The sequence below is a fragment of the Aotus nancymaae genome, unplaced genomic scaffold, assembly GCF_030222135.1.
Source record: "Aotus nancymaae isolate 86718 unplaced genomic scaffold, 86718_ANA_hifiasm-v0.15.2.pri h1tg000003l, whole genome shotgun sequence".
Lineage (NCBI taxonomy): Eukaryota > Metazoa > Chordata > Mammalia > Primates > Aotidae > Aotus > Aotus nancymaae.
The window spans coordinates 34103797-34128959 of NW_026988414.1; the positions used below are offsets into that span (position 1 = coordinate 34103797).

Consider the following 25163-nt stretch of genomic DNA (forward strand, 5'->3'; position numbering starts at 1 on the left):
ATGCCCACCTTTCAACAAAGAACTACAAATGATAAGGAAGGGAAAAACAGTTTGAAGAGACTGAGCAAGCATCAGAATCAGTCAGAATCGGCAGGAATGCTGGAAATATCAGACCAGAAATTTAAAACAACTATGATTAATATCGTACCAGTGTTAATGGAAAACCAGACAAAATGTAAGAGCAGATGGATAATGGAAGCAGAAAGACAGAATTCTAAGAAACAATAAAAAAGAAATACTAGAGGTCAGAAACACTATAAAAGAAAATGAGAATGTCTTTGGCTTATTAATAGACTGGACATGGCTGAGGGAAGATCTCTGAACTCAAGGATATGACAACACAAACTTTCAAAACTGAAAAGCAAAGAGAAAAAGACTGAAAAAAAGAACAGAATAAAATATCCAAGATCTGTGGGACAACTATAAAAGGTGTAACAAATGCATAATGAGAATTCCAGAAGGAGAGAAAGGAACAGAAATATTTGAAACAATAATGACTGAGAATTTCTCCAAATTAATGTCACACACATGACCACAGATTCAGGAAGCTCAGAGAACACCTAGCAAGATAAATGCCCCCCCGCCAAAATAAATCTAGGCATATCATATTCAAACTTTAGAAAATCGAATATAAACAAAAATCTTGAAAGAGGCCAGAGGAAAAAAATCACCTTATCCATAGAACAAAGATAAGAATCTTTGTTCTGACTTCTCAGAGAAGCAACTGACTTCTCAGAAATCATGCAGCAAGAAGAGAGTGTTGACAAAAAAAACCCCACCAGCTAGAGCTCTGTACCTTATGAAGTTATCCTTCAAAAGTGAACAAGAAATACAGACTCTCAGACAAACAAAAATTGGGGGAATTTGTTGCCAGCAGACCTACCTTGGAAGAAATATTAAAGAAGTTCTTCAGAGAAGGAAAATAATATAGGTTAGAAATTTAGAGCAACATAAAGAAAATCAGAGAATGAATAAGTGAAGGTAAAATAAAACTTTTATATTTCCTTTTCTTAATTCATCTATTAGGGTTTGTTAAAAATAATGGCAACAATGTATTTCTGTATGCTTGTGTGTATGTGTGTGTGGGTGTGTGTGTGCACACGTGCACTTATATATGAGTGAAATAAATGACTGCAATGAACAGGAGCCTGGAGGAAGGAATTAAGATTATTTTGTTATTATACTGTACTTGCACTGTCTGTGAAACAGTGTAATGTCACATGAAAGTGGACTTGGATTAGTTCTAACTATATGTAGCAAACTCTAGGGCACCCGCTAAGAAAAGGAAAAAACAGAGGTGTAATTGATATCCTAAGAAAGGAGAGAAAGTGGCATTGTTTAAAATGTTCAATTAAAATCACAAAAAGCAAAAAAAAAGCGTGGAAGACAAAAATCAGAGCAAAGAACAGGGAAAACAAATAGAAAACAGTAACAAATATGGTAGATATTAATCCTACTATACTAATAATCACTTTAAATGTCAACAGTCTAAATATACCAATTAAAAGGCAGAGATTGTCAGAGTAAATAAAAAAATAAGACCCAACTATATATTATCTACAAGACCACTTTAAATATAAAGACACATAGAAAGTAAAAGTAAAGGGATAAAGAAAGATATACCATGCTAACACTAATTGAAAGAAAGCAGGAGTTAGGTATATTCATTTCAGACAGAGCCGACTTCAGTGCAAGGAAAGTTCATCAGGGATAGAGAGGGGCATTACATAATGGTAGAGGGGTCAATTCTCCTAGAAGACATACCAATCCTAATGTACATGCACCTAACAAAAGAGCATCAAAGAGCATCAAAATACATGAGACAAAACTGATAAATCTGCAAGGAGAAATGAAAGAATCCACTCTCATAGGTAGAGATTTTAACACCCCTTTATCGGAAATGGATAGATCCAGAAGGCATAAAAATAAGGACATAGTTGAACTCAACAGCACCATAAATCAACTGGATGTAATTGACATCTACAGACTACTTCCCCAAAACCACAGATTATACACTCTTCTCGAGCTCACATGGAACATTCACCAAGACAGGCCACATTTTGGGAATAAAACACACATTAACAATTTAAAAATAATACAATGTTTTCTCTCAGACTACAATGGAATTAAATCAGAAATCACTAACAGAAAGATAGCTGGAAAACCCCCAAATACGTAGAGATTAAGCATAATTCTAGATAACACCTGGGTCAAAGGATACATTTGAAGAGAAAAAGTATTTTGAGCTAAATGAAAATATAGCACATCAAAGTTTGTGGGATGCAGCAAAAGCTGTACTTAGAGGGAAATTTGTAGCACTGAATGCATATATTAAACAGGAAAGTAGATCTAAAGTAACTGGTAGAGCGCCTAGCATACCACAAGTACAAATAACTCTTAGCCACAATGCTGGTAACGGGGATGATGGTACCATGCACTCGTTCTTCACAGAGAAGTCTTCTCTGGGGAGTGTAACTGTCACATTTAACAAAACGTGTTGTTAGCAATACCTGAACATTAGAAAGTGAAAATGAAAACAAAACAAAACAAAACAAAACATTAAATCTGAAGAAGAAGGCTTGAGTCTAAAGCAGACTAACTGGTGGCCATGCTACATAAAAGTGTTATTTTTGCTTTATATCCAATTACCATGGGAATTTCCTTTGAATTCTAGTAGGAAGACATAGAGAAGCTGGCAAATATTTCAAAAAAGACAATATATAGCCTTCCAATAAAAGCTGGTCAATTTCTGTAACTGTGTTCCACATATGGGGCAAGGTGCTAAGGACTGTGGGCAGCAGCAAAGGGATCAGGGAGTCACGCTTCAGCTCTTTTGTCCTCAAAACCCTCTGCTAATGCTACATAATGGTAGGGGTTCACAGGGGAGCCACCAACAGTTGTACTGCTTTCACAAAAGATAAAAGGGAAGTCTCATTAGACAACATTACAAAGAGGTATCATTGTACACCTATTAAATTGGCTTCTTACATTTTAATGATAAAAGGCTGATGTGAATATGGTGAAATTGCTCACTTGTATGCTGTTAGTTGTGTTGTGAACTGGAAACTCACTTGGTCATGAAGATGGTCATATATTCCATGACCCAGGAATGTTTTAAGATTGTGTAATACTCTATTATGTAGATGTATTATAATTTATGCAATAATAATAATAATAATAATAAAGTATGATCCTCCTATTGGTTATTATAATAGGTTGTTTCCATTTTTTTTTTGGTTTGTTTTAGCTAGTATAAAGATACAGGGTTTTTCTTGATATTACAATAAAATTTTCAACAATAGGGAAGTATTGATTAAACAGAATATTTTGCATCCATTAAAAAATAGGTAGGAAAACCATAAAACCACCCAGAAAGTCATTAGAAAACAGTACTAGATGAAGAAAAGCAGAATGCAATATTATGCCTGTACTAAGATTACAGCTTTAGAAATGTGCTTGAAACCAGAGACAGAAGGAGTAAGGAAAACAGAAACAGCAGATATGATGGAGCATGACTGTAACAGATCATTAAAATTATTTCCATTACAGTTGCAATATTGTTAGTGCAAAAAAGCAAAAATCTAACATACCCAAACTCAAGAGGCCAATGATTCAGTACTTGCTAAGTACCCAGGACAAAATGACAATATTGCATTGTTGCAGCATGAGTTCAGATTCCACAGAAATTACCTGCAAGTTGAGCTGTGACTGCTTGGAAGGGCAGCTTTCGGAACATGTCCACTAGGGGCTGTACTTTTCTTATGTTGACTAATTCATGTTTGCCATAATCCAGCTCATACACAGATACCAGTCCATTGGTCAGGATTCCTTTTAAAAGCACCCTGTGCCACCTAGATGTACATTAGATTAAAAAGGAAGAGAAAACACATCAATATCTCCTTTAAGGGCAAGAAATATTTTATGATAAAAAGAAAAATTAATGCAAATCATGGTTATGAAAAAACTATATTGTCATAAAAAGTTTTAAACACATTTCCTGCTTCTTTTTCCAAAGGTTACTCTTCTCTGCTTTGCCACTGTCTTATTTGATAGAATTTGCTCATTCAAGAGACTTTTATGGGCCTCATGGAGTTAGTGAAGGAAACAGACACATAAACTGCCAACCATCATTAAGTAGAATGAAACAAACGCCATGGAAGATGATCAGGACAAAGCCAGGGGATCCCTTCACTGAAGGAGGGTGGACAGAAGATGGTCACATGTCTGGATATGGTACATGTTTGAAAGATGGAAAGAGAGAGGGGCAAGCAGGACCAGCTGGGGCTGAAGAAATGCTTGAGAAGAAAAGCACAGAGGACTGGAGAGGGCATAGTGTTTTGGAGCAGAGCAAACCTTCCAGTATAGTTAGAGAGTGGAATGCATGGAAGAATGGAAGAGAAGTCAGACTAGGAAGGCAGGCTGGGGGCAGATCAAATAAGTTTTGGACAAAAAACTTTTTGCAATTTTAATTATGACAAAGACATTAAAAAAAGAACAAAACACAAGATTCAACCCACCACCTAATAAAGAACCTGGAAAAGGTAGAAGAATATGAAGGGAAGTGGAGTATGGCTTCAGATCTGGAGCTCAAGGTACCAGAAGCAAATCCACATGAATCTACTTATCCCCACTGAACCTACATCAACATCATTAAAATGCAAAAAGCCTGGACTTCAAGGTTAATATATGAAAGATAATTTTAAAGTCCTATAGTCTCAAATACATGATTAAAAAGTATTACTAAATGAAGGAAAGGAGGATTGTTCATAACAGCTAAAAGAAAGTGTCTATGGAGGTGGTCTCTGCTGCTGAATGGTGTAAATTGGACTCTAGTTCAGGTGGCATGGTCAGTCATTCTCTGGAACAGGTTTACCAGCCAGAAGCCAGAAGCCCACCAGAACAACAGGCCCTGTACTGCAACACACTGCTGGACTGGGGCTGGTGGGAATGGACCGATTCTCCAGCCCATAGACACCTAGTATAGGAAACCTATGCAGCTGCTATAGGATGAACTACAGAGAAACCCCAAAACAAAAAGGTCAGCTTTCAACGCTGTGCCTGGGGGCTTCTGAGGGAACTCCAGGAACCTTCAGACAGGCTCAAAGTGCAGCAAGCAATACTCCATGAGTCCCACAGACAACTGGGACACAGAAAGGATACATAGTATGTACATGAGCGTTGGGGGCCAAATAGACCTGAACTGGAATCCCATCTGGGCCATTTTCCAGTTGTGTCACCTGTTTAATATTTAATGTAAATTCACTTACAGAAATAATATATGGACAGTGCCTAGGACATTACTTGGCTAATAATAGGCACTCGGCAAAGGATAGTTATCATTATTATTGAAATGAAGACAAGCTACTATAATAAGAACTTCAGACCAAACTGAAGAGAAATTTTCACATGTGGAAATATTTTCAGTATTATGTTGCTAATCTGTGTAAGTACAAAAGGAGATACACTTGGTTTCCACCAATAGCATCATCTTAAAATTGTACAGGGCAAATTGGTGGTGGTCTGTGTTTTTACTTTATAAATTGGTGGTACAGACTTGTGAAGAGACAGTCGAAAACTGATGTGTTGTATTTCTATTTAGTTTTCAACTTTCAAAACTAATAGCTTAAGTAAAGGCTTCAGTTTTGACTAGATAACTAAATTTCAGTACTGGCATCACCTGTAATTTGTTAAAAACAGAGATTCTGGAGCTCCACCTGCAGAGAGTGTGATTCAGAATGCCTAGGGTAAGGAAGAAGAATCTGCATTTTTAATACATTTTCCAAGTTATTCCTATGCCAAGATAGATTTGGAAACCACTGTAATAAAATTATGTATCTAAAATTCCTAAGTCTTAATTTACCATAGTTGGGAACAAGGTTTAGTATATAGTCCTGAGTCTTAAGAAAGACAGAAGCTCTAAACATTTTATATTGATCCAGTTCATGAAATTAAAAAAAAAATCAGATTATCTGTTTTTATATACAAAACATCCCTTGATTATCCAGGACAAATTAACTAAAGTCCAAGAGTCCCAAGGCAGAATGGTTCAAAGCCATGGAGGGCAGAATGGGGAGTGTGAGGGCCAATACTGTAGGTCTCCAGTTTATGTGTTCTCCTTCCTACCCAACCCCTTTCCTCCAAGGAAGATCTCCTCATCTTTAATCATCATTAATCTTTCCGCCAGAAAATGATGACATTAGTTTGGTTTTTAATTGTGATTGAATTATCTTACAAAGAGTTCTGATTGAGGCAACCTATGCAAATTGAATTAGACTCATTTATGCTTGCAGTTATAAATAACATGACAGTAAAAATGTTTTTTTAAAGATGAAAAGCTTATGACATACAAGTTGCATGTTTTTTCAAAATGAGAGCTATTATACTCTTCACTTTTGAGAGTTAAAAATTAAGCTTTTTCTCCCATGAAAATGACAAAATTTTATATATGCCTATGTTTGCTGTCTTAAGAAAGAAAACATTTCATATAAAAAATAGGCAGTTTGACCTTTTAAACTGAGTTTTGGGGTGTGTGTGTTGGGGGGGGTGACTGTTCTTTGAGTTCAGCATCAACAAATAAGCTTGTTCATTTCTCCTAAGAAAGCTGGCAAAGGAACAGGACAGGGCATTGTGTCATTTCCCAAGGCTTCATGGCCTGAGTGGAGAGTGGGGTGTCTGGGCTTCACTTGGATGAAATCAGCATATCCTGAAGGGCTTTGGGGAGGGGGCTGTGGACTCAAGAGTGAAAATACTAGAAAAAAGACTGAAGTGCTAAAGAAATGTAAGACAAAGTATGTTCTCATAACCCCAAGGCCAAAGAGTAGTGAAATAAGCATTGTTGCTCATGATGAAAGATGGCAAAGATGCCAGGATGCAGCTGACAACATAAAGCAAGAGTCTTGCCATCTTCCAACAAGTGATTTTTCTTCTAGGAATCTATCCCACAAATAAATAATCAGAAATGCAAAGATTTATGTTCACTATTATAATAGTGAAAAATACAGGAGAAAAAAACCTTACATAACAAAATAAAATGGTAAGTAAATTATGATTTCATTGGGAGAAAGAAATTCTGTATGTCATCATTAAAATAGCCATTATAAGGATTCCTGAAGAAATTTTATCACATGGAAAAATGTTCACGGCATAATGTTAGATGAAAAAGCAGGTACAAAATTATATAGACTAATAATATATCAACTATATAAATATGCACATATAAAATTAGAGGAAATATATAAGTAGTTTAACAAGTATTATGGGTGGGTGGTTGATTTTAATTTCTTATGCTTTTTTGTATTTTAAAAATTTTCCACAATAAAGATTTTATTTTTAAAATAAAAAGTCATTAAATGAAAAAACCTGGTTATTTTCTAAATAAAAATATTTTCCTAATATAAAAATAGAAAAAAATTTAAACTTTCATTTTAGTTATATAATTGGGTTTTAACAGGAATACGGCCAATATATTTTTGATAAATGACATCGTTTTAAATATTAGAAAACTGCAAAAATTACTGGGTTTGTTTCATATTCAAAATTCCCATTAGTACAATTCAAAGTCCCCCTGACAAAATTAAGACTGGCATCATTTTACACATTTTTCTTAGGAGTAGAATAAAATGCTTTGTCCAAGGACCTACTTATTTTCCACTTTTGCAGCATACACTTGGTCTTTTTCCACCGCTATGTGGTGCTCTTCAGACACGCTGTAATATAGAATCATCTCTTCCATCAGAACTTCCAATTTATGTATCTCCTGCCAAGGCTGGATGACGAAGTAGCCTGGGTGACAGGCCACAGGCACGTACACATCCATGTGTTCCCCTGGCTTTGACAAGAGGACAGGAGGTGGTAGTTCCTCCGTGGAGAAAAAGCTGGTGTGGTCTACCATGGACTTTTTGATGACATCTGTGAGGTTCTTTCTGAAATTCTCTCCAGTGTTGCCTGACACAGGCATGTTGCCATTTTTGCTGTCGGGAGAGCCAGTTCCGCTGGATATGGCACTCAAAAACACATCCTTCTGATGCTTCCACAAGTCTGCATTTGTAATCTGGCGATTAATACTGCGATGAGGATCAGGGAAGTTCTTAGGGGTAAATAAATAAACATGTGCAATCCCTCTGGTTTCATCCACTTTTGTAACCTTTGGAAAATACAAAAACAAGATAAGAAATACAAGTTCACATTAAATTTTTAGAGGCAGTTATAGTAACCTTAATCATTAAAACACAGTATTTTGCCAAAAAACTTGCTAAAATCCATTTTATTTAAGGAAAGATAAATTATCACAGCTTGGCAATGAATGGGATCTAAGTCAAAATAGTCTAGGAAACAGTGCAACCTTATGGAAATAAAAAATTTCCTTTAATCTCTGAGAAAGCTGTAACTTGCTATAGGTCATTATCATCGAGAGAAAGGGATTCTATATATCATGATTAAAATAGTTTAAATTAATGACATTTCAAACACTTAAAGTAGAAATTATAAGTATGATGAAACCCCCATGTACTCATCACCCAGCATCAATAATAAAAAACAATCACAATGGTGGCAAAATGATTTATGAGCATTCTGCTTAAGGCTGGTGTATCCTCAAGACTGGGAAGGGAAGGAAAAAGCTCTGACATCCACCATATCTGTAAGCAACCCTCTTTCAAATTCTTTGTCTGATCCTAGTATATATCCTCTCCCCTTTCCCCATCTCCAATTACATGGGAGGAGAGGGACCTGGGGAGAATAAGAGGAAGCGAGCTTCATAGAACAGGTCAAAATTAGTTTTACACTTTTTGCCCAGGAGACCTTCTGACTACCTAACCACCTTAATTCTTTCTGCCTGAGGGGTGTTTGTATGGAAATACCATACATTAATAATTGAGACTGTATTGCTGTGTGTGCCAAGGGGCTAGGTGACTGTTGGCTATTCTCATCAGCAATTCTGGTTTATCTTAGGAATGATAAAAATAAGATACTTCCAGCCACATCTATCTTTTACCAAATAGGGACAGAAATGAAAGGAGGAACATAGGCCTGGAGAGAGGGAGATAACAGCAAGGCAACCCATCTACAGTAATTTACCTAAATGTTTTTTTCCAACAAGATGATTCTATTAAATTCATCCTCTGAAGTACTAATTGAATACTGACTGCAAATTCATTTTGATATTTATGATACAGAAGTACAGTTTTTAAAATTAGCAAAGAGTATTTGTATTGAGTAACCACCCAATATTCTGGCTTTAGGAGCTTAAAGAGTAGCTGAAAAAAACAGTATTATGTGACAACTGAAGAATATGACATAGTACATAATTAAACATGTAATTGTACACAATAAACCCCAGAGGAATACAAAGACAGAAAAAGCAGTACTAGCTAGAATAATTTGGAGGTCTTCATGAAGACATTTTTCAAGGACATTTCATTTTAAATGTTTATATAAAACAATAATGCAATTTTCATCAGTTAACAGAGAAAAAATTATCTTCTTAAGTTTGTATTCTTGGAAATATGAGCAATGTTTTTGATTTAAAGATGCAAAAGTACAGAAAAAGAAACAAGAGGTAGTAAAATAAGTGCAGCAGATTAAATAAACTTTAGGAAAAAGAGGCTAAACACCACAACTATAAACAAATGATTTGTTTATATTCTACTTTATGAATAAAAAAGAAATAAAGGATTTATTTAAATGATCTTCAGAAACATTTATCAAGAGATATTTGGTCCCTTTGTTGAAGACTTAATTCCTTATCATGAAGTAAAATAGAAGTGGAGAACCAGCTCTGGTATATTAATAATGGAAAAAAGTATAAGGAGGGTTTAAAAATAATACTGGAGACATAGGATAACTTCTTAAATAAAAAAAGAATTAAACCATAAAATATCTTACAGCTATACATGTAGCCATGTGGAAGCATTCATTTTACAGTGAGATAAAATTCCTTCACAAAACCTAAATGAGCCCTGACGGCTGCCAGCTCCCTTTCTAAATCTATCAGGCCTAATAAGATAACTAACCTTAATGCTACAGTCCGAGCAATTCAAAACAGAATCTCTTAACCAAAGCACGGCATCTGGTGTCCACATGCCAATAGATTGTGGAAGATCTGCTAAACAGCACTTAATGGCCTGGAAAGAAAATATGATAAAAAAGTGAACACACCATGTTAAAATATCTAGTTATGAGTAATGTTAATATTTTTTCCTACAAATCAAATGTTACCAAGATAGACAGCAAGCAACAACAGCTAATAATGACAATCACAGTTCCTGGTTTGAGGATCTGCTATGCTCCCAACTCTATTTCTACAAATATCATTGTCTTTACTCCTATATGAGCCAGGGCTAACCCCCAGCACTCCATATACTTCACACTGTACAATACTTCTGCAGGTTGCAGCTCCATTTCACAGATGGGGAAATGGACTCAGAAAGACTGTATAAGATACCAAAGTTGCAAAGACAGGGTTGGGACTTTTATCAATGTCTACCCTCTAGCCCAACTTAAAAAAAAAATTGTCATTTGGAGGAAATCTGACTCCTGTTGCTTCATTCAGCATTTCCTGAGTACCTCGTGGGTACCAGGCACATTTGCTTGCCTTTTGAAGGAGGTTGTAATGAGAATTAAGGAGGGTGAGAAGAACTGAAATCCACAGGTCCCCAAAAGCCTCCTTTCTCCCAGTGCTTTTTAGCTCCTACCACCACTATGTAAGCATCTGTAGAACGGCTACAGCAGAGGCTAAGAGGTGAACTCAGGGATTTCCTTCAGCTTCAAGCAAACTCGAATAGACAAAAGCAATTTTGTGAAAGGGACGAAACCCAGTTCCAGGATTCCTTTTCTTCTATGAGCCCCTTCCCCTCTTCCTGCCTTTCTCTCTCAGGGGATCTAAGCCTCTCACTCTGTTCTGGGTGGAGAGGAGGTCATTTAGAGCAGAGACAGCACACTTGAACATCTGCTGGGCAGGCAATGAGGGAGTAGGGCAGGCCCGATGGGGCCAGCACAGAAGTCTCCACACTCCCAATTAGCACTGCCCCACAAAGAAGAGCGTGTAGCAGCGTCAGATTTTCCAGTTTGTCAAGAGAGAAGCTACAAGTAGGAATTTTTTGTGTGAAATTTTCTAATTTTAAAATCCTGGCAACCAATTCACATTTTTAAAATACTGTAAGAGCCAAGAGGCAAAACTCATTATTTAAGGGTTGGCTTTGGCTGACAATCCATTGGTTTGGTACTATGATCTTGGGAAGATGCTGTGAGCCAGAGGCTTGGGCTAGCTGGCTTTTAAAGTTCTCTCAACCAACAGTCTTCACATCTGTCAGATAATAAACCTAGATAAGATTATGGAAAAAAAAGTTTAGTGATTGTTAATGCTGTAGCATATAAGTGGTACTGTTGTGGACTTTCGGACAGTCAGAGTGGTGGGACAGATTCTCAACTGCCCTCCAGCCCAAGGGATCCTTTCTAGGTAAGGCTGGCCCTGCATGGTTGTTCCAATAAGTGGTATTATTAAGTCAGACTAGCACTTAAAGGTCTATCAATTTCCAGAATTATGGCTGAGCAACAGACAGTAAAATGATTTTGAAAAAAGCTTCTCTGTAATAGTCATGGCTAGAAAAAACAATGGTGATGGGAAGGAGAGACATGTCAAAAGCCATGCTAATTATGAACAATGTTTTATTCACTGAGTTTGATGGCAAAAGATGTCTTCTTGAAAATATTAGTAAATGGGCATTTTGAAGTTGTAGAATGCTGAATAGTTCTATTTTTTAAAGATATTAATTTCTGCACAAATCTTCTACTTCTCCTAAAGGTAATGAGTAGTTCTAAACAATTCAAAATATTCAAAATCCTTATGATCTGAACATTCACAAATAAGGAAAGAATCGGCTGAAGTTAATCTTTTAATTAAAATGCATGGGTGGAAAATCATTGAGAAAATGTGTCTAAACAGATTTCCAAAGAAAATAGTTACCTAATTAAACTATAAACTCTAAAAATAAACATTTATACACAATATCCTGGAACTGTGTAGAAGTTGGTACTGACATCTAATTTCAAAATGGAACCTGTAACTGGACAACACAGCTTACTGACTGGATGTTCCTGAAAACAAACATTTCTCAAGCAATACTCTGTAAATATGACTGTTCTTCTTGTCTAAGTCAGCCACGTTTTACTTCTGAAAACCAGTTGACAATCACATTTGGAAAACTTCCAATGTTCTTAAAAACTAACTAATGAGATCAAAACTGAGAAGGCATCTTACAATAAGATTATGAACACATCCAAATCTGTTCCAGAAAATCTCCCAGGCTGGCAACATTGTACCTGAGGTGGTATTGCAATCATTTCTTGTAGAAACCAATGTGGAACTTCCCTGAGCTCTGATACTTTTACAGATGTCACAGTGCCAGAGTCCAGGAACTGAACATCAAGAGTCCGACTGCTGTGAACGTTTGTGATCTGAAATGAGATAAGTGTTGGCTAATTTATGAGCATATTCAAAAGACCAAAATGCTTCTGTGCAATTACATTTTGTACAATACTGAACTGCATAGTAAAAGCAACAGAGTATCAGTGTTAAAATTTTCCCTTAATTTAAAATGTATTTGTTTACTATTCTTTTTTTTTTTTTGAGATGGAGATGGAGTGTCGCTCTGTTGCCCAGGCTGGAGTGCAGTGGCACGATCTCAGCTAGCTGAAACCTCCACCTGCTGGGTTCAAGCTATTCTCCTGCCTCAGCGTAGCTGGGATTACAGGTTTCTGTCACCACACCCAGCTGATTTTTTTGTATTTTCAGCAGAGACATGGTGGGTTTCACCATGTTGGCCAGGCTGGTCTCAAACTCCTGACCTCAAATGATCCACCCATCTCAGCCTCCCAAAGTGCTGGGATTATAGGCATAAGCCACCACACCTGGCCTACTAAATATTCTTTTAGAGTAGAATTGCTTTCAACATTGAGTTAATCTAATCAGCAAACTGATAATAAACAGTAAAATGTATTTATTATTTCTCCAATTCTAGGACATGATTTATTATAAAATTATTTGATACATTATTATATGTTGTTGATTATAAGATACAGTCTGTTCTCCAAAATATTAAAATATAAGGGAAAAACTATTGTTTTGGGGTCAAAACAATGATTACCTTTGCAATTATTTGTATAACTATCAGGAATAAATATATAATTAAATATGGGATCTGCTTTTCACTAATTACTTTTTCTTCCTTGACTTTCCATACATTACTAAGAGAATGCGTACTCAAACCTTTTGTCTATGTTGAAGGCATACAATACATAATTTGATAATAATAAAAATAATACTAGGCATTTATCTAAAGTATTTGGACATACACAGAGAAGGCTTCTTTTTGCCAAAAATGCATAACCTAAATTTAAACATGAAGATACTCAAATTGTGAGATACTTTAAAAAACAGTGCTATTCTTCAAAAGTCAGGAACAGCAAAAGAAAGACTGAGTAACTGCCAGGCTAGAGGATACTAAGAAGGCAAGCCAACTAAAGGCAATGTAGGATCTGGGATTGGATGCTGGACCAGAAAAAGGACTTAGTGGGACAATTTGGGAAATGTAAGTTCTGTGGATTAACTAATGGTTTTGTATTATGTCAATTTCCTGAATTTGATAATTATGCAGTGGTTATATAGATGTTAACATTTGCAGATGGCAAAAGGCCAACAAGACCTCTTTGTGCTATTTTTGCAACAGTAAAATTATTTCAAAATAAAAAGTTAAAAAAGTTAATATTCATACATTTATATATTTTGAACTAAATAACACAGAGCTTTAAGATATGAAGAATGCCATGATCTTCTCAATGAGTCATGTTTTTGAAGTTTATACCTAGGCACATAACCCTTGGTCATATGACCCAAGATTTCAGCCTTCTGACATACATTCACATTAATAGCAGTAAGTACTTCAAAACTGATACTTTTATTAAAGTAGACATAACCATTTTATTTAAATAATGAAAAAAATCAATACAATTAAGTTATCAAAATGTTGCTGTGTAGCATTTAAAAATTCAATAAAGCAATGATTCTTATCTTGTGGGGGTTGAGAATGTTATAAAAATTATGCATACATTTCCCCCAAAATACATAATACAAGCACACACACAATTTGCAACAATTCCAGGAGGGTTGAGGGACCCCCTGAAAGTTGAGGTCCTTGCACCTGGGTTAAGAACCTCTGTATCAAAGGGAAAAAAAAAGAAGAAAAGAAAAAAAACAAGCCAATTGTTTTTTCCTTAATTTTTTAAGGCTTTTGTTTTATTTTTTATTTTTTTTATTTTTTTGGTTTTGTAGAGATAGTATCTCACTACTTTGCCAAGGCTGGTCTCAAACTCCTGACATCAAGTGATCCTCCTGCCTTGGCCTCCCAAAGTGCTGAGATTACAGGTGTGATCCACCTCAAACTAGATGGAGGAAGGGAGGAAAATCAACCACAAATATCCAAAACCTCCCTTTTTAAAAACATATAGAAACACAAGATACACCATAACAAACCTCCTTTCAAGTTAACAACTGAGCTTGCAAGAAAATACGACAATCGTTAGTGATTAGAAATTGAAGAGTATGTGAACATTAAAGCCAAAATCGTCCTGGGCAGGAGACATGTCCTAGATCCAGGCAGGAGGGAGGGAGGATCTGAGATTGCCCCATGAAGCCACAGTTCTTAAATGGATATACTCTCAATGGAAGAGCAAATTTGAAGAACAATTAAGCAAGATCTAGTAAAATTAAAGATACACATTCCCAATACCTAGAAACTCCATTCCTATGTATGTACCCTGGAAGACATGGAAAGGAAGGTTCACAAAATTAGGAACAATCTAAATATTCATCATCAGGAAGATGGAGTGATAATGCTGCATATTTACACTGTCGAATCATACAGCAGTAAAAATAGATGAACTAGAGCTGCACATATCAACATGAATGAATCTCACAAACATCATGAAAAAGCAAGACCAATACATCTTACCACTTAAAGTTTGAAAATATTTATTCATTTAGTTATACTTATTCATTTACTTTTATATTCTAGACACATATTCATTAACATATTTCCACTATCTAAACATTAAAAACACATAATAAAAGTGTGTGTCTTTAGGTACAAATGCAGTAATAATATAAACAAGTAAGAATGAGAAAAAAAAAATAAAACTGGGAGTGGAGGCAGGAGCAAGGAGATGTAAACTTTGTTTGATCATAACTTCAATCAGAAAACTTCAACCATACCAGTCATGTTTTATTTCATAAACTGATGATGAATCTGTGACCGTTTATTCCATTTTTTTAAAAAACTACATGTATATTTGAAATATTTCACAATAAGTTAAGATTAAAAAGCCAAGTGACTGATTTTTACCTCTACTCGTAACCATTTTCCTTTGCAATGGAAGAGGCAGATTTTCCCACAGAAGGGTAATGAAACAAAGCACTTGGAGGTCATGTGCTACAAAACAGAAATGCATGATACTCTTATTACTCTTAGCAAAGAGCATATTGCTACACAATTAGAAAAACAGATCACTGTGGCACTGGCAGACTTAACCCATATGTAATCAGACTTCCTGTGAGCCCTTTCCCCACAGGGAGCGCACTGCAATGGATGCAGCAAATACACAGGGTTATAAAATTTTTGCCTTGTTACTCATACATTTGTTGACGTCAGTAGTTTACTCTCTCTACATGCACATGGCTCATAAAACAGCATTGTTAAAATGTCTAAAAACATTAGCATAGAGATCATTATGATTAGTTTAGGCACTGGCTCCATCAATTACACAAGAAGAGAGGTGTTGAACCTGACAAAAAGGAGAGCAACATGGATGAAAAGTGAAGAGGTTGTGCTAGTCATCTGTAAGGCCTATTCTTTTCATCTCTTCACATTTAGATGCACAGATAACATTTTAATTCCAAAACAAGAGAAATGTTATCAACATAAATATGTATGTCAGTGCCAGTTAAATATCAACAAATCACAGCTATAAAGATGAGGTCTCCTCATCTTCCTCTTCTGCTATAGTTTGAAGTTGGGGGTACCTGTCCATGGTCTCTTTCTGTTCAGGGTGTGTGTTTCTACTCTCCCCAAAGGCACTGTTTCACTTAGGTTACAAATGCAGTAGGAAAGATTGAGTTCTTTTCACCACCATAGGTTATAAGGACAACATCTATACAAATGAGTGTCTGGAGTCAGCCAAGCTGGGTGGTTTCAGATCAGCCAAGCTAGGGGGTTTCAGATTTTTCCAAGGTAGACTTAAAATTAAACCTCTGTAACACAGAACAAGATAAAGCTACAGGAATGTCTCAATTCCAGACTACACTTTAAATGCAGGTTTAACCTGATTCAGTGCATATTTTGGCATACATATTCTACGTAAGACACTAGATTAGGTACTGTAAGGGATGCAGAAAATTGGTAAGGCATAGGCTATGCTCTCAAGAATCATACACTCTACAAAGGCAATTAAGTACTCATATAGCTAAAATACAAACCTGAACATAAATGCCCTGAGGTGCCTGATGTGCTTTGTGGGTTAGAGGGAAGGGTTCACTTCCAGGGACAAAGGGGTAAGGGCAGAAGTGGCAGTAGGGCTTAGTGATTTGAAAACCATAGCATATTCTGAAATACAACCATAATGTCCTAATGGAGGTAAGTTTTTAGAAACCTAAAACAAAATAAAACCTCTACAGACCTTGATTCAGAAACACTAGAATTTAAGGATAAGGAGTTTATTAATACAATTTGAACTGCAGAACCACATTTATTAGGTGGCAGGTTCTCAGGGTCCATAAAAGCTCGATGAGTGATGTGTGCAGAAAAAGATAAAGGCAGAATTAAGGAAGAAAGTTTTATTCTCCTTCTAAATTCTAAGGTTTCTCCTTGCCTGAGGCAGAAGAATCAGCTGGCTCTAGCAGACAGTCACAGGCAGCTGCACTGGGGGATCATTAACTGCATGTTATAAATAACACATCTACCGATTGCTGAGCACTTACTATATGCCAGGCACAGTGTCCTCAGGACAATTCTAGGATAGACACTAATGCTATCTTCATTTTACAATGCAGAAACCAGTGTTGTGTTCTTCTTTTAAAGCTCTGAAATCTGGAGCTCTTACCTACTATTTAGAGATTCCATTTCAGACTACTAGAAAATTCTTCATATTTACCATTTAGTAAATTACTCTTGTTTATAATTTTAGGGCTAATTTTAGAGGTAGAAGAGGTTCTGCTATACCTTGCAATGGAAGTAGTTTTCTATTTTATGTAGAAGGTCATTAAGCTTGTTCAGACCCTTACAAGGCACCTGGCAGTAGAGTGTCCCATCAGAGCAAATATTAGTCACTTTGACATTTGTGTACATGGCGTCAACCTATAACAGACAAAGGACATCTCATGAATGCTTGAGAACAGAATGCAGCTCTTACCTACCTAAAGGGTATCTACCTAAACATCCCATTATAAGTCTTTGCATTTTAAAATCTTAGAGTATATGTAAGATGAGACGCAATTTATAGCTTAAATGTACAAAACTAATTTGAATTATTCTCTTTTTAAAAGAAATAGCTAATATCATTTGTGTTAAGCACAAAACAGACATTGTGCATACATTCTCACATTCCATTGTCTGAAAGGCTAAGAATACCTTTAACGTTGGTTTATTTTCTCCCCATTTATTTAGAAAAAGAATTACATAAACCAAGTTTTGCAACATTAACAGAAGTTAAAATAAACTCTCACAAAATCAAATCCATCAGCCTACTTTCTAACCTATGTCCACAGGCCACATGAATTTGAGTAATTTTTAAAAACCATAATCAAAATAAAGAATTAATTTTACTCATTTTTAGTCAAACCACAATAAATGTGAATAAAGACATTCACAGTCATTTTACTTATTAAAACAAAAGTTTTCCCATTGTTTCTATGAAGTCTTTAAAATGACCATTTTTAATATCTCATCCTATTCTCTTGAGTAGATATTCTGTAATTTATTTAAAGGCTTCCTTCTTTGGGGACATTTATGTTCTTCACATTTAAAAAAAGTTAATAAAATGTTAAAGCAAGTAATAAACATCTTCATAGACCCAATTTTTTGGGGGTCCATAAACATTTTCATCGACCCTTCTTTTGTGTTATTTTTCCTTATTATCTTACAAAATAATCTCACATAAAATCAATAGATGCTCACTGCAGGAACTGGAAAATAAAAAATCCGATTCCTAAGAAACAATTACTCTGAATGTTTTGGTACTTTTTTTCCTTCCAGCCCCACTGCCTACATTTCTTCCCCCCAATGTAGATGTAATCTGTCTCAATCAATTGTTAGCCTAAAATGTATAATATTCTGGTGATTTTCTCTCATACGACATGTGTAACAAGCAACAGTGATCACAGTGGTACCTGCAGGTGAACCTCTAGTGATTTGTCACATATAGCCTTCAAGCAGGAGGCATTGATATTGATATCATCTTCTCCTGAGGTATCATACAGAACAACAAGTGGAATATCAGCTTTGTCAAGTATTTCCACTGCAAAGATCTTTCCACAAGTTAAAGATTCAACCACCTTCACTAGATCAGGGTCATCGCTTAGGACTTCTAGGCCTGAAAAATATTGAATCTTTTAATTTCTACTTAATTAGCAAAATCATTTCAAGATGAATAGATGAATTGTGTCTTTTTTGACCAGTATCAAAATTATAAGCCTACTGCAAAATTATTCAATTTTATATGAAAGCTTTGTTTTATAATCTTCATCTTACCTCTTAGGTTTTAAAAAATATAATGTGAATGTCCTTTTGAACAATACACTAAGGCAGGCATTCTTAAAACAAGCAGAAAAATGGATAATCAGCATTTCTATCTTGGGAGAAACAGTCTTCACTTTATACATGAACACATATTTAAAACAAAAAGACTAATACATATGAGAAGCTATCAGTCATGTCTTCCAGTCATATGTTTGTAATGCACTTCCTACATATACAATTTTTTTCTTATAAAATGAACACATATTTATTGGAAATTGAGACAATCACTATTGTTTCTTTTTTTAAAAAAAGTATGCCATTATGACCCTTAGGATACCAAAGAACCTTCTGATTTATTAAAGAGAGATTAAACAGTGTTTAACATAACACAGGTATTAGGTGAATTTTATTGTAGTCATCTACTCTTTAAATTCTTGGAAAATTGTAGTTCCATATAACACATACGACAATTCTAAGTTAATGTATTAAACTAATAAAAACTAGTTCATATTTCCCCTAATGGTATTATGCTGCCTATGTCTACATTTTCCTACTTTAAATCCACAAGCTAAAATTCAGACTCCTCCTAAGTTTTTTCTTCGTCTTGTTCTGTTCTCCAGATACATAACTTTGAATTTTTCTCAAACATTTAATTTCAACACCCGAAATCCTGTCCTATGCTCTTGGTACATTCTTTCCAAAACCAGCTTCTAAAAGTTTTTAAGTAAGTTTTAAAAATTTCTTCAGGTTTATCTCACAGATAAGAGTCAAACCTGGCTCCTGTGACATAAGAATTCATCCCGCTGGGAAGGAGGCATTTCTTCAGAGTACTAATTTTCATGAAATAATTATGATTATTTTCTGCATTTGACTCAAGCTCCCCTGGCATGGTGCATATTTCAATGCCCTTTTTTTAAATCATGAACACGACCAATGTGTCCTCTGTCCTTTAAGTTTCATTCAAGTGGATTCCTCTGTTTGCTAATCTAGGAGGAAGGAAAAGGACAAGATACATCTACTATGCAGGAAACTGCATGTGACCTGTAATCAAACTGATGCTTGGATGCATGAGGGTGTATCAGTCCTAAGCATCATCGCAGTCCATCTCAGCAGGAAAGGGGCTGAGAGTCACCTAGCAACACGCTGAACAATGTACTGAAACTGATCAAATGTCATGAAACAAGGCCTCTATCAATTGTTACTAGGGCAGTCAGAACAAGAAAAATCCTTTCAAGATGGCTAATAGACATTTTTATAATAAAATATAGTAAGTTTTTATATATAACATAAAATATAAAAACATAACATTTTTATAATATCTTATAAAAACACATTTGACATGAATTTATTTAAACCTTTCAAGAAATAACACATGATAACACAAGATACTTAGTCCATTTTGTATTCAACCATCCCAAAGTACAGTGGTAATAACCTATCGAAATGGAGGAGTTATAAACAAAGTTCCTCTTACCTGCAAGCTTACATTTTGTAGCTTGAAATGAGAGTGAACAAAACTTCGGGTTTAATTTGTATGCTTTGCTCTTTTCAACATTTTCACTAAAACCATAGTCAACATAGCATACCTAGTGATTTAAAAAAAAACCGTTTAGTTCTTTATCCTCTCTTTAAAAAATTCATTTGATACACTTGATTGGCTCAATTTTATTCCATAATCAGCAAGCTGAGTGGTATAGTGGCACCTGGAAAAAGCTGCAGAGGTGCCCCTGACTTACCACAGAAGAGAAAGGCTGAAGCTGAGACCAAGGAAACCAGGGCTACTGGTTCTAGGCCCCAGTTCTCTACCTCACTCTACCCCTTCAATGGGAAGAACAAGACTGCTCAGCCCTGCCACCTTGCTATTGCCAGTCTCTCAGCAGCATATCTACCTGGTTCTGCTAACTCTGTTCCCCTCCCCTTTGGTACTTTCATTAATATCGTAACACCTGCATCAGCTTATTCCTTTTTGAGTTACACACTTCCACCCGTTCCCTGGACAGCAGTATTTGCTTCTACGGCAGGCATCATCCTTGCGGTATTTATCAGATTCTAAATCCCCAAAGCAGCATTTGTGATGGCTGCTCTCAGCTACTGTGCTTCCAGGGACCGAGATGCTTCATCAATGACAACAATAGTATCACAGCTGAACAACATGGAATTCTAAACTGAAAAATAGGTGTACCTATTTTTTTCAAGGGTGTGAAGCTGGGTTGGGCCTTCATCCAACTCAGCAAAAGGCCCTAAGTCTGCTGGACAGAGGTCTGTGTTTGCAGAAACCTGCTTGACTTTTCCTCATCATTAGCACAGATTATTAAAAGCCTGAATATTATTTTTAAGAGTATTTATAGAACCTTCAGTTTAAAAGGATTATCTAAACACAAAGCCTTTTTTTTGAGAAAAATAAAACTCTAGAAACAATAAGCTATGGTTTAGGATGGTAACTAAGAATCTAGGAAAATATTGAAAACCTACTATGCAACATCTCTAATTAAAGCAAATGATGGTTATTTAAAATAAAAACCAACAAACAAAAACAAAGCAAAACCAAAGAACAACAAAAACCAGGGCAAAGTCTTGGCTAAGAAATACCAAGTAACATGAAGTAGGTTTCTTTCACTTCCTCCCTGAAAATAAAGTCCATAGGCCAGCTTCTTAGTACCTAGATTATAGTACTAAACACAGAAAACAAAAATCCTCCCCAGCAGAGAATCTAAGGGAAAAAAGCAGAAGACACCACTACCTTCTTTCCCTGGCCATGTGATAAGTGAGCCTGTGGGGCATGTCTATACCATATCAGAAAGATCATCTCTTAGAATCCACATCTGACTCAACACTGACTTAGGCCTAGATTGCTGGCAGGGCTGGACATCAGGCAGCTGGCCATTTAAGTGCACAAGTCTATTTCTCCAATCCTAAATTAGCACCTGTTTTTGCTTCTTATAGGCCTCAGGAGTCAGGCAGCTCTCATTTCCTTTAATAGCTATCACCATCTACAACTTAGACTCTGTTCTTCCCAGGCCCAAAATGGAGATAATGTGGTCTGACAATAGGACATAGCATGCAAAATCATGACTCCTGGGAAATTCAGAATGTATTCTTAGCGCAAGAACAGATTAAAGAATAACTGCTCCAAAAGCTTCAAAGTGTTTCTGAACTGTTTGTAGCTTGTTTCTTTTCTTCTTTGTTTTTAATCATAGTATCGCATATTTGTATGGCAACTGCAGTTTATAAAACACTTGTCCATGCATTGTCCAGTGTGACTCTCACCACACCCTCCCCTGTACTTCATTCTGTGAGGGCTCAGTAATCTCTCTTTCTCTCTAATGTCCTGGGATCAGGGCCAGTAGTCACATAATCCTGGCATGAGGCCCCAGTCTATTCCTGGTTCTCTGGCACCATCAAGTGGCCAAAGGTCTCCCAGCATCACCTATCATCCAGCAGACACCCCTGGGATGTGGGCCTCAGTCAGGCCAAAGTGGCACCAGCTTCAGTGGGTGATCACATCATCCTGGTTTCTCCTACTCACCAAGAATCTGACAGGGAAGGCAAAGAGGGAATCGGTATCCACCACCAGCCAAAGTTCAATTCAAGTCAAGCAAGACTGGTGCTAAGTAGCTGGGGTTACTCCAAATAAAGGGAGAAATAGTCTCTGTCAGCTTCATGGGAATATGGGGAACAAGTTCAGGCCCAGATTGCTACAATCACTGCTGTCACAAGAGCTTGCTACTGTACAAGACACCGAGCCACCTTTTTTATTCTTCACGACCAGCCCATAACTCTCAGCAGTAATGACAGGCTGGTTGCTCCCTTCTACGAGAGACACTTCCTTTTTCTGGCTTCTGTGATACCACTCTCTTGCTTTTTCCTCTTTGGCCATCTTTGCATGCTTCTCTGCTCCCCTTATGCCTCCATGTAAATGCTGAAGGGTTTTAGGACTTGGCCCTAGGCCCCTCCTCCTATGTGTATTCTCTCTCTAGGTGATCCCATCTTGTCCCGTGACTTCACATAGCACCTATACGCTGATACCTCCCAACCAGACACATCTCCAGTCCTAACTGCTTCTGAGCTCCAAATTCATCCATGTGACATCTGATAGCCATTCTCAAACCTAGTAGGTCCTATGAAATTCTCAATTGTTCTCTATAATGGTTTTTCTCTCTGACTTCCCAATTTCAACAATGGCACCAATATCCAGTCAATTGCTCAAGCCCCAAACCCAGTAGCTATCTTGAATCTTCTTTTGCTTACCACCCACTTCCAACAAGTTATTGTCCTGTCAGTTCTACCTCCAAATATATCCTGAATCTCTTCTACTACCTCCATCTTCACTAATCCAGGTGACAAGGTAATAGCCAGCTAACTATTGTAATATTACAATAGCAATAGCCAGCTAACCAGTATTACTTTCCTTCTGTGCCCTACTTTAATACAATCTGTCCCCCAAAACAGTCCCAGAATGATTTCTGAAGCATCGAAATAAGATCACATCACTCTGCCTATCTCTTCCTTCAGAGTTATTTTCTATCATAGTACCTTGGTTATTTCCTTCATTGTACTAAAATTGTTTTGTGTGTTTATTGTACACTTACCATCTTTCTTTTCTCACTAGAATGTAAGCTTCTTGAGAACAAGGACTTGTCTGTTTCATTCCTGGCTCCAGAATAGTGAAAAAGTGTATCAGGCAGTTACAACATGATGCGACTATCTGAATTTACAGATAAACAATCAGGGAAGTTAAACAACTTTCTTAAGGCCACACAGCTAAAAATGGCAGAGCTGAGACTCAGTTCTATCTAACATGAGAGCTTGAAGTCCCAAAGTAGAAGGAGGAAGGGAGAAAAGAAAATGACTGCCCTATAGACTTCAGATTGGGAGATACCCTTGTGGAATACCTGCATTATTTATTGTAAATACTGTTACACTATTAATGTGTCACTAGGATTTATGTATGATTCTTCTCTTCATAAGAAATCCCTGTGCCTTAAAATAGGTTAGCTTTTGTTGAACTTCCTAAGGGCCAGGGGAGAGAAATGGCCAGAAATAGAAGTTTATCTAGGAACGTTTAGGGATAGTTATCTATTATCAGCTAGAGACCCAGAGGAATGAAGGGACTTGACCAAAGGCACACACCCAAATACAGGCAGACTCTGGACTAGTGTCTAAGCCCTGTGTTCTCCACTGGTCCAGTGATCATCGTGGTCCTTAGCTTCTTCCACATTTGTTTCAAACTTTATCCAAATATAACTTATGCTGAATAAAAGATAACTGTTTACAATATAGTTTGATGGGCTTTGCCCAATGTATACATCCATATAATTATCACCATAATCAACACATAGACCATTTACACCATCCCAAAAAGTTCCCTCTTGCCAGCAACTTTGCAATTAGCCCCCCTCCACCTCCTGTCCCAGGCAACCACTGATCTGATTTCTATCACTGCAGATGAATTTTACCTGTTATTATACATCATTTATATGAAATCATACAACATTACTCTCTTGTGCCTGGCTTCTTTTGCTCAGCACAAAGTCTGTGAGATTTGTCCATGAAACTGTTCATATCAGTAGTTAATTCCTTTTTATTGTTGAACAGAGTTCTACTATATGAATAAACTATAACTCATTTCTGATTCACCTGTTGGTGAACATTTGGGCTGTGTCCAGTTTGGGGCTATTAATAATAATGTCCCAACACACATGTATGTACAAGATACCTTGTGGGCCTTATGGATCATATGCTAAGTGTTTATAAGAAACTGCCAAGCTATTTTCCAATTTTCAGATTTTTAAAGTCAGTCAAATTACTTAATATTTGTGCCTCTGTAGATTTGGCTAGGAAATTTCCTAAATGGCTCTGCAAATGGGAAAGGGTGGCTTGGTGGTTGGGTGAGCTTATTTCTGGAGAGGGTCGGGGCCTCTCCTATTGAGCAACCTGGTTAAGAAACAGCAGCATCCCTTTCTGACCTCCCAACTCCCACCTGAGACGGGGGGTTCAGCGGCCAATAACTGATGGACTTAAGCCTGGGTCAGGGACTGGTCATTTGCACTCAGTGACACATATGGGATTACTGGCTGGCGGCTGACAGTGACCCATGGAATACAGTTTTGTATTATGGAACAGAGGCTGCAGACGCAGAAGCATATTTCCCTGCTTGCAAAATCTAGAGAAAACTGAAAGATCTTAGACATGTTTCCCTCATGATCCAAGAGTGCTCCATATAAATACAAGGAACTATAGAAGTGGAGAACTAGGGTTACCCTTCTACACAGTGTCCTTCTCATCATGAAAGACAGAAATGAACCCAAGTCTTAAAGCACATTTCCGTTTAGGGAAGGGAGACATCTTAACAATCAAGAAAGAAAAGACTTTCTCTTCCTC

At 36.6% G+C, this 25163-nt stretch overlaps 1 protein-coding gene across 2 annotated transcripts in view; it reads right to left on the bottom strand.

The window, feature by feature from the left end:
- The window catches only part of TDRD7 (tudor domain containing 7), an 83821-nt gene that overhangs the window by 3653 nt on the left and 55005 nt on the right, over window positions 1–25163 (bottom strand). For both annotated transcript variants that reach the window (XM_012475761.2, XM_012475759.2), the window contains 8 exons: window positions 20257–20368; window positions 18434–18636; window positions 17268–17402; window positions 15396–15482; window positions 12319–12453; window positions 10011–10121; window positions 7641–8143; window positions 3691–3851 (listed from right to left, as the gene is read on the bottom strand). In XM_012475761.2, the coding sequence (XP_012331184.2) occupies window positions 3691–3851; window positions 7641–8143; window positions 10011–10121; window positions 12319–12453; window positions 15396–15482; window positions 17268–17402; window positions 18434–18636; window positions 20257–20368 (1447 nt within the window). The remainder of the gene's footprint in view (window positions 1–3690; window positions 3852–7640; window positions 8144–10010; window positions 10122–12318; window positions 12454–15395; window positions 15483–17267; window positions 17403–18433; window positions 18637–20256; window positions 20369–25163) is intronic.